General features: G+C 35.9%; 1 protein-coding gene across 5 annotated transcripts in view; it reads right to left on the reverse strand.

Annotated features, from left to right (window-relative positions):
• ATP8A1 (ATPase phospholipid transporting 8A1) overlaps nt 1-18598 on the reverse strand; it is a 95454-nt gene that overhangs the window by 71299 nt on the left and 5557 nt on the right. For 2 of the 5 annotated variants that reach the window (XM_052682513.1, XM_052682511.1), the window contains exons 2-7: nt 13221-13335; nt 11670-11769; nt 10447-10545; nt 8546-8591; nt 4913-4953; nt 3957-4030 (exon numbers count right to left, since the gene is read on the reverse strand). In XM_052682513.1, coding sequence (XP_052538473.1) covers nt 3957-4030; nt 4913-4953; nt 8546-8591; nt 10447-10545; nt 11670-11769; nt 13221-13335 — 475 coding nt within the window. Of the gene's footprint in view, nt 1-1293; nt 1368-3956; nt 4031-4912; nt 4954-8545; nt 8592-10446; nt 10546-11669; nt 11770-13220; nt 13336-18598 lie in introns of those variants that run through there. The other 3 variants (XM_052682512.1, XM_052682514.1, XM_052682515.1) reach the window with 3 other exon arrangements.

Genomic DNA, 18598 nt, shown 5'->3' on the forward strand with positions numbered 1-18598 from the left:
ATGGAGGTGTTAATAAGGCAAACAGAAAGAAGGATAAAATGACTTTTCTGCAAACAGAACAAGAGGTAAAACAGGTCAAGATTTCTGAATAACTCCACTCTGCTTCCATTTTTTGCATATGAGGACAGAGCACTTACTATTTATATCTGTGATAAATTAAGATCCTGTAAAGGACCAGTAGAGCCATAAAACAAACAACAACAAAACAAACAAACAACAAAAAAAACCCCTTACAACTTAGAAGAATTAACACTTACTCTCTATACCACTTTGAAGCTAACATTTCCCCTTCTTTCTAGCACGGAATTCAAGAGTCAAGAGTTTTTTTTGATTTTTTGAATTATACAATTATAGCTACTGGTAAGTCACAACTTTATTCTGCTATCGTTTTAAAACTACAGAGGTCACTGTAGCATATCTTTGTGAAGCAAAAACATTAAAATGTACTAAATTATTGTCATGAAGTCTTGTCAGGAGAGTATTTTCTTCTTAGCAAACTTTTCTAAAAATGTAAATAACTTCTGACTAGATTGTTTGGCTCAAATCACCTGTGTAAAACGCTACTACAATCCTAGCATTCTAATTAGTTAATAGTAAAAAAAACAAAAAAAAAACAAAAAAAACAACACCCAAACAATATTTTTGTGAAGCACTTTTAAGAAAGGCTAGGGCAGCAAAGACATTTCCAGTAAAACACATGCTTAATTGTAATTACTTTAGCAGATAAGCAGTGACCTCCAAAGTAAATGAATTACAGCTGGATCAAGGCAGGCCCATTGATTTAGTGAAAAAAAAAAAAAGAAGTTCAGTAACAGTGCAGACAATAGCATAAAGCTGACATGTCTAGGAAACATGCATTTTGTCACAGTACACATGAACAGTGCTGCTTTTGCCACTGCATGCAGCAGAGAATGCGCGACATTCAAATTTGTGCAGAGGGTCCTCTACCAGTCCTACCAATAATAACCCATATTCTTCACTGAAAGTATGACTTGGTGTTTTATTCTGTGTTTATTTAATGACAACTTTTCTAATAAGATTTCATGAGGATAGTGCAAAATCTTAAAAAGAAGGTCTGGAACAAGTTCTTGCTTGTTGGAGTATTATCATCTATTTACACTTTAAAGGATCTGCACTTACATCAACTGTACCTTTTCTAATTTTATAAATGCATGGGTTTTTGCTTAAGAAAGATGAATGGCAAAGCAAACACTATCAACACATAAAGTATTCTTTATAGTTGGTATATGAGGACCCACATACACATATCCTGTGCAACTGGTTTATTCTAACCTTGACGACAGACTGATGAGATCAGCTGGGAGATGTTCCCCATTGGTCACTTTCACTACTTCCCCTACTGCCACCTACACATCCCAGTTTGAAAATGATTAGAACAGAAATATAAGTAATAGGGGAAAAAAAACAAAACAAAAAAGAAAACAAATGGACAAAGACAAAAAGACAGAGTTTGAAATTATTATACAAACAATATATGTTAATTAAAATGTCTGATGACATTTTTTTCAAAATCTATTTTCATCAGGTCAGAAATAAAAGAATTAAAATATTTCCATCTCTATTCAAGTGGATCATTTTACTTTAAGGCACCAATTTTAGGCTGCAGAGAACACTGGCACTAAACAGAAAGCATAGAATCTCAACTGACAAAAGATTCTAACCACTCCATTAACTGTTCAAAAGCAAAACTAAACCAAACCACAACAAAAGATTATCCAGCAACATATCTGAGAAGCTGAGCGAAAAGAACATGCTAAAAATGACTTTGTGTTTTCTGTTTTTGTTTTATAATCTTCAATTTCCAAATAACTTGCAAGAACAAAACAGATTTTAAGTCTCATAGGGCTGTTATTTCCACTGTAAGAGACAGCATGATATTAATTATTTTAGGAAACTGTAATTCTCCAGAAACCACCAGTGCTTATAAAAAAAAGAAAAAAAAAGAAAAAACATTTGTTTGAAATAAAATCAGGACTTTAGACTTGCATCACTTTTGAATCCATCAATTGTAATTGGCCATCAGTAAACAGCTGGAAAGCAAAACTATTAAAACAGTCTTCCTGGGAAATTGTCGCCATGTGAAGACAAGAATAGGAGGAGACTACATGCTGGTGTGCAAGCAGAATTAGAGGTAATGTAGTGGCATAAGGCTCTCTACAGGAGGGCTGCAACAGGCCCCTAGTGACTCAAGAAAGTTGTTTTAGCTGTAAAAAATACCAGAACTGGATCCAGAATACCAATCAGGATTCACCTCAGGATTCACTTTTGCATGTTTGATCCTAGAAGAAAACCCAATAGGAAAATTCAAGGTGAATAACAGTCATAGAACAGATAGCGTATTCTGACAGGGGGGCAAAGTGATGCGAAGCTGAGGTAAGTTCTGACAAGTCCAGTGGCAGCTATTATTTCAACATATTAACACATGATGTAAGATTGCTGTTGAGGAACAAGGCTTGGAAAGAAGCATTTGCGGTCAGATGGCAGTCTTCTGTGAGTAAAACAACAGCTGTAGAATACTGCAATATGAATGTCCTCCAGCTTAAAAAGGGCAAAACAGTGAAGAAATCTAGAAAAAGAGACAAATTCAGGAGCTTAGTCAGGAGGACTACAAATAAGGTGCTCTGAGATGATGTAATGTATTTTGCAAGACACTGGAGTTTGCATGAAAGAAGCTATTAGCAGGCCAAAACGTTGTTGCTGCATGGTATGCTGTATGTAAAGATCTTGGTGGTGTGGCACCAACAAAACTTACAAATGCTTCCCAAAGTGCAGAAGTAATATGTTATTAAATCAGAAGATAATGAATAGAAAAGCATCTGAAGTTACAATAAACATTCAGATTGAACAAAGGCAGAATTTACAGAAGGGAACTTACAGAATTATCCGGCAACTCTTTGACACTTGGTAATTTATCAGAAATGTTTTCAAAACTACTATACTTAATTTTGAGATGGAAAATAAACACATGCTAGTATGCACCACAATCTGTCACTGAAATGCATAGCATCCTAACCCTATTAATTGTATGCAAGAGTACATTTGTTCACTTCAATGGACGTGTAGAGGGCTTATGCCTAACCTGTAATCATACGTGTTACAGTAATACTTTCACTTGTACCAGAAAAAAGATGGCTGTAATTGCACAGTAATCATACAGCAATTAATCAAACTGCAATTGAACATGTTTAATAATCTTAATTTAAAGCTCACAAACAAAAAAACAGCAAAACAAATTCTTAGAATATATCCTCTATTGACCTGATCAAATAGATGTTGAAAAATGTTCATCTTCCACATAGTAAGATGTGGATTTCTTAAATAAGACTGTCCAAGGAAATGATGATAAACAATCTCTGACTGTCCATACAAAAACAATTACAGCATTAAATGCTTTGAAGTCTTGCCTTCAGGGCTGAAATTATTAAAAATACATTTTATAGAATTAAGTGAATGCTCAGCTCAAAGACAATGCCAGTTAGACAGGCTACATACTATGTTCACGGTTTTTCCCCCAATTTAGCTGTCAAATATCAATTAAACCACATTTCTGTTGTCTGCAATATACCAATTTTAATTTATTTATAGGGTGCAATTTGTTATGTACATACCCAAAAATCAACCAGGTAAAATACAGCAGTTGATGTCCAGAGGCAGAGAATCAGCCTCTTCTAAATTAGTATGTGATTTTTTCACAGTTTATTTCCTCAGGGGTAAAATGAAATGCCAGTATTGTTTGAGAACAGTTATTGACAAAATTTAATGAAACACTGTCTGAAATGACAAAATCCTAAATGAACAAAAGATTACATTTAAGAGTGGTGGCATTTTTGTTTATTCCTTATTTCCTTGGAGCAATCACAAATAAATAAATAAATAAATAAATGCAGGGTAGAGAAACCAGCCTCTACACTATAAGCATCAGTGGGCATCTCTACCTTGATGAGAGCAGTACAGTGTCAGCAGGTATATACTCTTTGCCTTTTATTATAACTATATCTCCAACATCTACCTGAAAGAAAACTGGGAATTGGTTAATGGTCTCAAACAAAATATGTTATCCCTTTGTTTTAAGCACAGTAAATATTTACCTAGCTGAATTTCCTAGAAACACTGGTAGGAACTCAAAACACTTTAGGCATTAGGCACTTAAAGCCCTCGAATTCCTTGGAGATCTCTTTCATAGGCCTATTCCTGACGTTGGATATGCATTCTTTACTTTTGTTACTTATTGTAATACATATTTTATTAGAACACTGGAGTTGAATTGAGGATAAATTAACCTCCCTGGGGTCATATTTCTGTTGCATCATGCTAAAGCCCTTTACCTGGTTTCTGCAAAGATTTCATCAGAATTATAACCTGAATCTTGCCTCCAAATTATTGATGATGAATTTTTACTCAAGTTTAGAGGTGTGGGAACCAACTCACGTAAGAGATAAGATGGACAGCACAACATTTACTCCTTGAAAGTTACCTCTAGTAGTCCCCTCCTCTAATTAAGGTTCTTATGCTTTAAGCCCAAGTAATTCTGCAGACATAACAAGTAATTAGTTTCCAGAAGGAATCTTCTTCCTTGGCACTCCAAATAATACTAAGGAACTGCACAGCTTTGCCATATGTGAAATTTCCCTAGTTAACCATATGAATTAGGTGATTTTTAACTGAACTTAAGGGCTGTCATCTAATAGTAGTTTTGGCTGACTCACACCATCAAAACTGACTTGACTGAAAAGTACATTTTGAGAGACAAATGCAACAAGCATTTAAAATAAAATATAGTAGATGATACATTTCTCAACATACTGGTTAATTCTTATCAATGATACAGATTTGCAGAAATAAAGCAAGTATTAGATGCTCTACAAGTCACCAAGAAAACATAAATACACACCTTTTCCCAGTGGACAATCTCCCATGCACCATTTCGTAGTACTGAAAAAAAGAAAAAAAGAAGAATTCTCCATTTGCACACTCTAACTGCAGTATACAAGTTTGTGTTAGTTTCCTTATGAAAAGCCATTCAGATGGAGCACATTTACAGAACATTTTAAAGCATACCTTGTTTCTTGTTTTCAGTCAAGCATCTAAATTATACAATGCATAGAAACTTACTATAAAATGAGTAAGAAAATTCTACAGGGTTTGCTCAATCTCATACAGATTGCACAATAATGCGTGGTTTTCTAAATAAGTTAGTAATTGGAATGAGAAATTTCAAAGTAAAAAACACGATGGAGAAAATATCAATTCAGTAACATATTTTTTCTCATTTTAAATAATGACATTCTTACAAAAAAAGTCACTAGCAGGCTTATCAGGATCCAGCTGTCCAGACTATTGGCATGTCACGAAACAAATTGACATTGCAAGCACATTCTTCTACTCTAGTTTTAGTACTTTAAAGTTGAGTAATATTTGTTACTGTGATACAAAAACAAACAAACGAAAGAGCTAATCTGCCATTTAATCAACAAACTTACGTTTTCAGGGAACAATAAAGATGTCTTTTTTTTTTTAATTGGCATTAATTACAAAGCTACTGAAGACTGACTTGCAAGAAGTAAATTAAAATAAAGTTTATAAACAGGTATTAATACTAAGACAGCTACAGGAGACTGCTCTCTTTCAATGTGCCTCCCAGCTTTCAAACTGCCAGGATGCTTATTTAAGTACCTGATTAAAAAATCCAATTCTTATGAAATTACGTCTAAAGAAAATTTATCAAAATCTAGGAATGCATATTGTTTATATGTCTAAGTCTTCTTTGTGGTTCTGTTCAGATTGACCCCTCCTGAATACCTCACTTTCTGTAAGCCATTAACTAACATGCTTAATAACTCCTTATTAAGAGATTAGCCCTTTTACTCCTCTCCCTAGATTTATGAATCCTGATACATTCAGGCCAATGGCAAATTGAGCAGTCTCCATTACAGATATTAAGCATGCTGTTTTCATGACTGTCTCACCATTGTCTGGTCATTACACCAAATGTTATTCAACAAACCATTTCCCTTCAACGGGAAAACTACAGATCCACAGTGAGGACCAACTGTAATAACGTAGTAAGGAATTTAACACAGTTCAGCTACCTAAATATATTCCCTTGTGTCAGCAGCATTGTTTGTGGGGCCATGGCATAAAACGAATGAGAACTGATAAGGGATGGAAAAAGAAAAAGAAGCACACACACCTTGCAGCAATCTAAATGACTAAGTTTCAGTAGTAGCATAACTAACAGTGAAGTTCTGCTCACTTGAAATGTAAATAAGCTGCCAGACATAGCTAAGAGCTTCTTAAAAACTAGCTACAGAAATACTTTGACTGCTGAAATAGATCCCAAGGCTGTTTCGCATGCAGTCAAGCTGAACTAACAGAGTACTGCTATTGCAAAGGGAAGGTCCTGTTCTGCATTCACCTCATGCAAAGTGCATAGCTTTATGTGCCCCTAATGTATGCTGCCTTCCCAGACCCCTTGATTAGACATTTTAAGCTACCAAGTGGAAGGAAATCATCAGCTTTTCTTGTTAGGTTTGTTTTCTGCTCTACCTAGTTAAAATCAGCTCACAAATGGATGAAACAGAATCATAACACAGTGAGAGACCTGAATCTCAAGAGTACTCTACCCAACCTTGCTCCAATAAGGTTTTAAGCGCAATTAACATGCACTGACATTCATTTAAATACCTTTTCTTACAAAGGAGGGTAAAAATGGTACTGCTATGAGTTTTTCACACGATAAGATTACTTGCCCCGTAAAGCCTTCTGCAGCCTAAATTTCACATTCATACCTCCCATTTTTCAAATGTCTCTAACAAACAGCTTTCAAAAGCATGCTCCATCTGCCCTACAGAAGACCACTTTAACACAGCGCAGAAATGCATGCTTCACTACACCTGTGTGCACGACTGTGTCCCAGTATTTGTGTCCCAGTATTTATGCATACATTTTGGGGAAATAAAGTCATCCCTAATATAGCATAATAAATCAAAATCGTCAGTAAAATGCTTTTTTTTTTTTTTTTTTTTTAATAGTCATTTCAATTTAGAAAGTTAATTTCTTGAGACTGAGATAGACATAGTCTTTTATGAGCAGATAGATGAAGGAAAATCCATATATGCACAAGTAATATGTTGACAATTTTCTTTGTTTCAAGGACAACTGAAGGTGGAGCTGGATATATAGCATATTATACACATAATCACTTTTCAAGTTTACAGAATTGTCAAATAAATGAAAACAAAACTGCAGATTAAATTAACTTCTTCATTATTCTTCTGACAATACACCACATTTGACAATATACTTACATATTGTTTTAACAGTACACTAAGATCAGTATTAAGCTTACATGAGCTCTGCATTAGCTTAACTTGTTCCTAAGCACTAGTAATATTTTGTGTATCCTTACTACATTTTCAAATTCTAAGATGCTCTTTTGTATACATGGAATATTGAGAAATCTTAGGAACAGTCACCAAGAGCCTAACGATGGCTAACCAAGCAAAAGAGGTGAGAAAGGCAATAAAAATTAGTCTTCTATTCATTTAAATCTCTCTACACTTGGGAGAAAAATTTGAAAAGCACTTGAAGATTCATTATTTGTTGGTTTGTAATCTCAAAAATCTCTTGATTGTTGATTGTAATCTTGAAAGCTATGAATGTCTGTAGATATCCAGATTTTTTTTCATCATCAAGCTTTCCTTTGTTTCTGTCTCTCTCACTTTTTCTTTAAAGTATAGGTAAAAGTTATACTCCCAGCACTGTCAGCCAATCGATTTGTGCCCCTGTCCAGTTTCTTGACACGTCCTGTTGAGCTATAAACTCAGTGGTTTCATACATTTTCCATACATTTTCACAGAATCACAGAATAGTTTGCATTGGAAGGGACTTTAAAGAACATCCAGCTCCAATGCCCCTGCCATGGGCAGGTAACCTCCCCACTAGATCAGACTGCCCCAAGTTCCAACCAACTTGGCCCTGATTACTTCCAGAATTGGGGCATCCATAACTTCTCATCTTATTCCAGCGTCTTAACATTCTCATATTGAAAGACTTCTTACTTTTGTCTAATCTAAATCTATCCTCTTTCACTTCAAAATCATGACTCCTGGTCTTATCATTACATGCCGTTGTAAAAAGTCTCTCTACATCTTTCCTATAAGCCCCCATTGATGTACTGAAAAGTCTCCCTGGAGTCTTCTCCAGTCTGAACAACCCCAGCTTCCTTAGTCTGTCTTTACAGGAGAGGTGCTGCACCCTCTGATACCCTCACAGCCCTCCAGTGGACCTGATTTAACAGGCCCATTTTTCATGCTGGGGGTCCCAGAGCTGGGTGTAAGGCTAATCTGGCTGCAAGTTGTTATTTCAACAGTTCAAATTTGAAGTTTAAAAAAAAAAACAACTGTACAAGCAATTTCCAACTCATTTCCCTGTGTATTCAGCATTTAGGATTAGCAACATTTGCAAAAAACTTCAAAACAACCAACACACAACCACAATCAATAAGCTTTAAAAAGTTTCCTACCTTGAGTTTGTTTCTTGTTCACCGCATTATCAGCTTTATGCCTTTTCTGAATCAAAAAAGCATACTGATTAAAGACTTCTGTTGACACGATAAAACTTTCACACATAAGGTGTAACATTCATTTTTTACAGCTTGCACTCAACCATTAAATGAACAGAGTTAAAAACATTTGTAACAGAGCAGTGGATTACTTGCATAGTCTTGATCATCAGTAAAGTCACTCCCAGCTCTAGGCTAATACTATTCTATTAAAATGTCTCTCATCTGAGCAATCAGTATTTTAACAAATTTCTTGCACAAAGATATGATGTATTTACACTCCACAACTTTGTCCTTCCCTGCAACTCGAAAAGTGAGTTTAATTTCAATTGCTTTCTGAGCTATGCTGGGTGAAAAATTATTAGAAACAGACAATAATCTTGCATTGCCTGTCACAAATTTTGATAGTACTTCTGAAGCATATATGTAAAACATATGCTGTTTGTGAATAATGCCTCTTGCTAACATCATCTACTTGTGATTACACTCCAGAAAGGAAGCTTTTGGTTACTCAGTTGAAAGTATTATTTTAATAAACTGAAAAGCCAAGTAAACCTGCTCTAATATCAGGTAAAGATAACTATTTCACTGAGTAAAGAAATTAAAATATAACTGAAGCTAAAGAAAAATGGAAAAAATGCTAAATATTTTACCATGGATCTTTCCAAGGAAAAAAGTGCTATTGTCACTGTCAGTCAGATATTCCTGCAACAATATAGGAAGTACCTACATGCTGAGGCAATATAAAATTAATAGAAGGAAAAATAAGTTTTGAATTGCCTTTGAGCAATTCTGTAGCAATTAGGAACAATACCTTTTATTTTAAAAACTGATATGTGTAAAAACAAACAACCCTGGACCCGTACCCTGGCTTTTGCTTCATGCCAAACTAAACACATCAAATTGTAAAGAGCAAATGACATAAAGAAACAAATGACATAAAAGAGGAGGGAGATAATTTTAAAAAGGACACTCTGTACAGTAGCAGCAGCCTCAGTTTTATATTTGCCTAGACACTGACAGATGGTGCAAGTCTGTAAGCATTAACTGCAGAACAGTTAAAAATATCTGAAAGAGCGTGAATTGATTTTATGGCTTTTTAAAAGTGGTTTTGTTTATATAAAAGGAAAGCAACAAAGATGCGTAAGGAGAAGCTGCTTAGTAGGCAGCAAATAATATAAATGCAAAACACAAATCCAGCCACTTTCTGTTTCTGGGAAGGGAGGTAGTGAAAAAAAACCCAAAAACCTTTGCTGTTATCTCCAGTTTTATAGAAAACATTATTGTCTAGTAGTAAATTTTGTCTCATTTAGAGACAAAATTTAAACCCAGCTCAAATGTGTAAGTAGTGAGAATAAAGGATTAATGCGGAAGAAAATACATTTTTTCCTGCCCAAATAATTATTTCAAGCCTGTTTTATTCTAAAATAAGTTCAACTTTCTATGAATTCAGTAGCTTCCAACATTCCATTAGCTGAATTTTTGACAAAATTGCAATATTCTGAATGCTCTGAGCCTGAGTGGTTTCTGTGGAGTCCGTAGAACTTAGTAGTTCTACTCTAAAGCTCATACTTTACCTAATTATGCTTGTACTGTATTAATGAGAATTTCTTGACTATAATCAATCTATATAACAGCCACTGATTTCCCATGTTATTGTCACTCTTGCACATATTAAACACACAAATTGTAACACCACATTCTACAAGATTCCATCTTCCGACATAAGCAGCTTCATAAGCTTTCAAGAGCATTCAGAAGCCAAGAATGGCTCAACAGAAAATTACTCAGAAAGGTTCTTTGCAATATAATCTACAAGATATTTGATCGTTATTTACAAAATACAATTATTAAATACTTACAATATCCTCTATTATCTCCTTCACTGCTGCTACGGCTAAAATAAATAAGAGAGGGACCAATGTTGTGTAACGGCCTGTTGGTGATACATCTGGAATTTGCTATTAAAAAGAGAGAAAAAAACCTGGGCTTGAATTCCTGATTAAAAACATTTTTTAACACAGTAAGCAGAACTTTCAAATTTTCTTGAAAACATAGAGGTGACAACTAAGTTCGTTACTCAGACAAGGTACTGATTATTTCCAAGTGAGGGGTACTGTCTTAGAATCAAACAAAGCTGATACAACAAAACATTTTAAATTGAACAGTATTCAGCAGTTACTTTCAGAGGTTTTAGTGTCTCCAGAAGGTTCACCTTCATCTTTTGTGTTTCAAACTAAATTTAAATACGTATTGGTAAAATATGATTAATTTTTTTAGTTTAGTCTAACAGAGTGGGCACAACTCCAAGCTATTTTAAATTTGAAGAAGCTATTTGGTATTTTACTACTAAACTAATGAACAAATATTGAAAAGCTACACAAGTCTAAGAAATCTGTTTCTGCTCAGCAAATAAGGGTACAGACGATGCAAGTGAAGGTGTATGTAAAATAAATGCTGAGAGAATGCAGCTACTTATGTGATACATATTCATAACTATCTGTAATTATCTTTATATTGACTAGAGTTGTTAGTGGCAGCAATGATTTACCACAAGAGTATTCCTGACTTAATACATTTAGAACAGGCAATGTCGCCCATATGACTACAATGAGATTTTGCAAAAAAAGTGGAGTAGTAAGTAGTGCCTCAGTGTAGTTAGAATACATCCTCAATTTATCATAAGAGGTTTACAAAAACCGTCAATGTTACTTATTAGACATTTATTTTTTCTTTTACTACATGGTGTATCTAAAAACACAATATTATTATATATATACTGTGTTTCTTGGAATAAGATGAATACACATCTATTTTTTCAACGTTACTCTAGATCACATTTTAAAGCAACTGTGGAAATCTGGCAGAAAGTTAATGGAAAACGTTCTGTCAGCTACAGGGCAACAGTACCCACCACTTCTCCAGTTATTTTTTCCCTTTCATTTCTAGTCACACGTGACTACACCCCCCCATACTAATGGCACATTATTTTTCAGGCAAAATATGAAATCAAAGGGGCACCACATTGTACCCCGCTTCTATTGCCCTGTACCTGCTACCCCTGCTAGCTTACTGATGCTCTTACCTGAAGTAATGCAATAAAAAGAAAAAAAGCATTGGCAGCTCTTCTGAACTGGGAATAAAGGAACCTTGGCAGGAATGTAATAATGTTGTACTTTGCAGTGCTAAGATAAAAAGAAAAAAAATATATACTATTATTACACTACGAAGAAAATTCAAATATATTCCTTCTCTCTCAGTTATACAAGCTTTCAAATATAATAGAATCTTCTGTGATTTCTGTGGTAGCAAACAGATTAGTTTTTGCTTAAAAGAGAAGCCTGAAGATTTCTACAAACCAGCCACCCAAGGAAATCCCATCATCCACTGAAGCCTTTGTGTGCTTCAGTTTTGAGGCAAAAGTTTCCTTGTCACCTCTCTATGACTTGGTTACAGGATGCCAGGGGAAAAAAAAAAAAGAGGAGCAGGAAGCAGGGAAGTGATTGCCCTGAGGAATTAGGACAGGACCTAGGCTTACAGATCTTATATTCCAAAACAACACCCTATCCAGCAAGCTATGGCACACTTGGTGATCAATTCTGCACCAGGACTCATGTGCAGAAAAATTCTTGGGGAAAGGATTATCAGTTGAGCTAACATAATGAGAAGGGTGCTACATCAAAACTGAAGAGGAATTTTTGTGATTCAGTGCATACTGAAGACTAATAAAACCTTACTTAACAATATTTAACTAAAACTAAAATATTCAATAATGTACAATTTTCCTACAGTTTCAATAATACACAATTTTCCAATGTGGTCTTTCAATATCTAAACTAAAGGTGTACTGCAGGAAAGAAGGCAACAGACTCTTTAGCAGAGTCTGTGGTGAGAGGACAAGGGGAAATGTTTTCAAGCTTAAGAAGGGTAGATTTAGGCTGGATACAAGGAAACCACTTTTTAAAATGAGGGTGGTGAAACAGATTGACCAAAGGTATAATTGATTCCCCATCCCTGGATACTTCCAAGGCAAGGCCAGATCAGTCCCTTGGCAACCTGATCTAGCTGTGGTGTTTCTGATTATTGCAAGGCAGTTGCACTAGAGGATCTTTAAAGGTCCCTTCCAACTCAAAGCATTCTATGATTCTATATTCATTAAAAGAAAAACAATATCCTTCATCAAGTGGAAAGTTTACCTTTAAAAGAAAACAAAACAAACAACTCCTGATCAGTATTAAGTGAAATTCTGAGGGTTGGAATAACAAAATATATTTAATCCTAGTGTAAATATCTTAGTGAAGCTTTCACTACATCTACCTCTGTCCAGCTATCCGGTGATATGCTCAAAAGCAAAAGATAAACTGAACTAACCAGAAGAATAAATCCATACTCTAGAGATACGTAAAAGCTGCAGAAGTTCCATCAAGAACCTTCCTACTCAGAACTTAAAAATTCTGAAGGTCAGCTTTGTATATGAAACTGTCTTACTATTCTAGTCATTTCTCTTCATTCCTCCCTTTGGAGTCAGATTAGTGATCTAAAGGAAACAGAATAAACAGAATATTTTCTCTGATTTTGCTCAACAGTATGCAACCTTACAAAGCTCATATGTATTAACAGAAATATAATTTGATACCTGACATGATTATTACAGAACTTGGTTAACTGCGGCTGATTAATGAATATAGTTCTCAATTCTTCTTGATCAGCCAGAGAAGTTTTCTCTGAAACATCATCTGTCTTCTCATAGCCTGTTAAAAAAAAAGAAAAAAAACATTTCAATGTAAGTAAATGTACACATACACACACATACAAGATTTAGAACAGTGCGTGACAAAAAGATCCACATCTATTCTGACTGTGAACTCAATTTACTCGTATTTCTTACAATAACAGGTAATGTTCATTTTAAAGCACATTGGTGATTAGATATGAAGATAAAACAACATAGTCAAGAAGCCTTGTAAAGCTACAACTGAATTATTGAGTGCACTCAAATAGCTTATACTGCTTCATGGAAAAATGAAATGAAATGTCTGTGACTGACAACCTCTTTCACTTCTCCTGAAGTGCCCCAAGTACTGGGGCAAACAAATGTTTTAAAGGGAAGACACTAAAACAAATAAATGAGAACTAACATGAAAAGAACAAGAAGTTCAGTACTATACTATATCAGTGACAAAAAAGTAGTTATCTGTTAATGATGAGGATCATTAACTCAGATGATCTCCACATTGCATACAGATTATTCAACAGATCAGTTTCCAGTTTTGCATGTAAAATGTTAACACTGCTTGTTGCAGTGAGCATTTATACAACTCATTCAATTCTTCTTGATACATTTTCCTGCTTTCCACCCAATAAACATATAGCACCATTTCCCCTATGTGCCTCTCTTAAACTGAACTGTTTCACAACTATGGTAGTGCAACAATTACAGTTCCTGTAAGGGTTCAGAAGTAAACTTCCTACCAGAAGCTTGGAAAAGTTTTACTATTAATCTCAATGGCAGTAAAACAGTTCCCTAAGAGTATGTCTGAAAAATGAAATTAAATACAAAAAGCAGATGCCTATTACAGCTATCTTAAATCAAAGTGACTTATCTGTTCTACTTATTTGCACAAATAATCTGTTTTGAGAAATACTCAGAGAAAATTCATCGTCACAGCCTATACAAAGGCAAAAAACCAACATGGCTTATCCTACAGTTAAAGGAATTATATTCCTCAGGAACCACCTCAGACCAGCACAATGTCTCATAGATAATGGGGAGGCATATTGGTGTGATCAGCCGGCTCCCTCAGCGCCCATGGATACATCTGAACATCCGAGCAGAGTCTGGGCACTGCTGCATTTCCTATTAAGTGTTCCCGAAGTTGATTCTCCTCCACCTAGGTAAATCCTTGCTCCAGACTTTCCCACCAGTATCAGGGACCTGAAGTTCCTGATATTATTACACAGGAAATCCCCGCTACTGTGTTCACTCATTGGAATTAACTTCCTTCCTTTCAGCTCTCCAGTGAAAGGCACACATCCAACAACTGCAGTCAAGCTTCAGTAAACATTTCGAGAACACCCTTCTGGCCAAGCCCAACAGATTTGGCCCACACAAGAGGCCTGTACACTACTCTTTGCCTGGAGGAACCTCACAATTGCATACATCAGATTAAGCAAGCCATTTCCTTCTCCCATCGTTAACGACCCTTAGAAAGGCAACCCCTACCCCTGTCACACAACCAACCAGCTGTACAGGACTCCAGCACACAGCTCCATAAACACGTACAGCTGTAACACAACTTGACACAGGCACAACTCTAAGAACATGAACTTTTCAGTCATCACATTGAGTCACAGGTTATACTCCCATCTCGGTCCAGCACACTGCAAGCACACCTTCGTCCCAGGAACACAACACTTCCCAGTTGCTCCACGAAGGAATGTATGTGGAAAAACAGCTACTGAGAGAGAACACTGGAGAAAAAGTTGGAAACTACTCTCTTAGAAGTAGCACTCCAGCTTGACTAAGCCCAGGAAGCAAAGAAAGAGTTCACACATTTGCAGAACGCACTACTCTATTTTTACAGTGCTAGTTTTAAAGTTTTTGCAAGTGTAAACCTGCAGTCCTGACAGTGATAGAGGTAATACAAATGTTAGCAGGCATTAAATGTAATATCTGTTTGTTTAAAACACCAAGGAACTATAGACATTTAAACACCAGTATTAAGGCATTTATTTGTTCTTCAAATAAAAAGCCAGAAAAAGATGCTTAGGAGCATCATAAACATTCACTACCTTCCTTTCTATTACTTTGAATTCACATTTCTCAATCTGAACTTAAAAAGGAACCTCTGGAAGTAGGTGCTGAGCCTCATAGGTAGCTCTCTGCAGCCTGCAGCTTCAGTAAAAGCATATTAGACTGCACTGAAAGCTTAATGGTTACTCATCTCCTTCGTGCCTCTGCCTGATCTCTGAAATACACTCACCAGAATACAGATTCTGCACTGCCACACAAAACTAAGTATCAAGAAAGTATAGTTTGTCTTCCTCATTTGTGTCTATAAATGTGTGTGTATATATATATAAATATCTAAGAAATGTATATGTATATATATATAAATATCTAAGAGTTCTTAACTACATTACTGAAGTTATTATAGAATCATAGAATCATAGAATCACCAAGGTTGGAAAAGACCTAAAAGATCATCCAGTCCAACCGTTCACCTATTCCCAATAGCTCCCACTAAACCATGTCCCTCAACACAACATCCAGCCTTTCCTTGAACACCCCCAGGCTCGGTGACTCCACCACCTCCCTGGGCAGTCAATGTTGACTAAATGTCAACATTGCTATGCTGACTAAAATGGTAACTATGCTTAATTTAAATGTTTCCCACGCAATGAGAAACACAATTCCCTTTGAAATTGTCTACTTTCATATATGATTATCAGAAAGAATGTAAAGAGAAAATAAAAGTGTTGAAATTCTAATTCAGCATTTGACAAAGGTCCGCTTCATCCTACTCTTCCACACTGCCATCTTTTTACAACGCATCACCTCTTGCTCTCACTGTCTGCCCAAGAACTTGAATGAAGTGTTAGCAGATGCAGGTTCCAGCCCCTATGCAGCTGCTGTTTGCCTGACTTAGCAAGCGATGCCTTGTAGCAGATCAAAAATGCAGCAAGCTTTTCTTGCCAGGAAGCTGCTCCTTTTCAGAGCTGCCTGAAGTCAAAGACTTGCTGCACATCTGTACAGCAAAAAACACCACAGGCACCATTTCTGTGCTCTTTGCACACCAAATGTCTTCAGGGACACTCAGTCTGCATGCTATGCAGGCCAAGCCTAGGACTCCACGTTCCCCCTCCCCCCGCCACCACCCAAGTCTATACATTATGCTTTGTAGGTGAAATTTTTCACTAATTTCTCAAGATATTGAATCTCTGTGACTATAACTTTGAGAGTAAATGGGCATTTCTCTACATGATGCAGCCTTTTTAACTGCAACCACGTATCTGTTGCATTCCCACAGTTAGTTTGTATTCTGCAACTTCAGAAAATGATGAGCATTTCCAATTTCTTCCACATCTCATCCACACTCATGTAGTACAAACATATTAAGTCATAAAAAGCTCTACTTAATCATGGCCATTCTTTCAAATACAAACTGCATATCTTCAGTATGTTTTATTTATATTAGGTAAATACAGAACCTGGCAACAAGTTGTTGGCATTCAATTGGCCCCAGATAATGTCAAGCACTAAAATACCAAGTAGGACATCGATCAAACTACACTCACAAACCTGAGTCTAACTGCAATAAATCACATCAGACTTTTAAGAGCTACACTTCTATGAAATTTTAAAACAAAATTTATGGGTTAGAGCTCAGCTGCTGCCTAAGCCTCAATGCAGTAGTTTCATAAAAGCTGACTGCTTTGTCAAAAGGAAGCCACTAAGTGCTTTATTTCTTCCTCAAAGAGAGCAAGAACCCACTGGCACCAAACCAGTTTGCATGATGAACTCAGCCTACTAATCAAATACGCAGATGCCCATCTCAAAATGTTGTCTGAAAGTAACCACAAGAACAAAGGGAAGCACATCCACCAGATCAATTCTTGGTGAAAGCAGCTATGATTTTAGCAAAAGTGGTTTTCAAAGATGCAGTTAACAAACCAGCAAAAATTAAAGATGGCTGCTCTTCTGTAATTCATTAAAAGGTTCCGAGACAGCATAACAACACTGATCCAAATATTCAGCAAGTTGATAGTGAAGAAGGTATAAAAAATCAGACAGGAATCCAGACAGGAAAGATAAAGATTACAAAACACACAGTCAGTATCAAAGCATCAAAGTACCAAAGCTGTGACAAACATCTGATAATGAAAAAAATACTGTGAAGAATATGAGTAAGAACCTAAAATGAAGCAATTGCTCCAATCTCCTTTCAAAAACATACACAATTATTGCTGCATTACAGATGTCAAAACTGATACCAACTGACTTGTTCATTGTTTGTTCATCGTGCTAAGGGTTCAGAGAAGTACTGTCCAGGGGTTAAAATTAAAGGCACCATCACTCTACATAGGCTCTTATCTAAGGACACAACAAATACTAAGGTAATAATACAGTAATAATTTTGAAGACTTACAGTGATCAAAAACAAAGCAGCAATTATCACACTTCAAACAGGAAACACGACTCTGCTTTATGTAAAACCTGGCACTGAGAAAGAGCAAACAGCACCACAAGGTTCCTCATCCTCTTTGTCAATAGTTAGCTTGCAACACTACTATAAAACTACAGAATTATCAGACAGATTCTATGACACAAGTTCTCATGTGCCCCCACTGACAGAAAAGCATCTGACTTGAAAAAATTTGCAAGTCAGCCCTATTAAAAGAACAACTGGAAATACCAACAAGTCATAGAATCATATAGAATCATAGAATGGTCTGCGTTGAAAAGGACCACAATGATCACCTAGTTTCAACCCCCCCTGCTATGTGCAGGGTCACCAATCAGCAGACCAGGCTGCCCAGAGCCACATACAGCCTGGCCTTGAATGCCTCCACGGATGGGGCATCCACAACCTCCTTGGACAACCTGTTCCAGTGTGTCACCACTTTGATTTATTATGCAGGAATGGCATGTTTTAAAACTTCTATTTCATATTCAGAACCACATTTTCTGATAATATATTGTGATTTTTTAAAATTTAAATTTAAGACCCAACAGCGTCAAAACCAATAAAAATGTGCTTCAATATCAAAGGAAAGTAATTATTACCTCAATAAAAAAGTTTGGTTGCAAAACTACTGCATAAACTAAAATTATTATCTTGTTCTGCACACCAAAGTTTTTTTGCTAGCACAACGCAGACTGTGGAAGCTATTGATGAATAAACACAAAACTATAAATTTCATTCAAGGTTGCTTAAATAATAGATTTTGATTGAGGATTTTCTTTCAAGGAACTGAAGTAAAATACACATGACAGTGGGAAAAGGCAAGAAA

The sequence above is a fragment of the Tympanuchus pallidicinctus genome, unplaced genomic scaffold (assembly GCF_026119805.1).
Source record: "Tympanuchus pallidicinctus isolate F22 unplaced genomic scaffold, pur_lepc_1.0 scaffold2, whole genome shotgun sequence".
Lineage (NCBI taxonomy): Eukaryota > Metazoa > Chordata > Aves > Galliformes > Phasianidae > Tympanuchus > Tympanuchus pallidicinctus.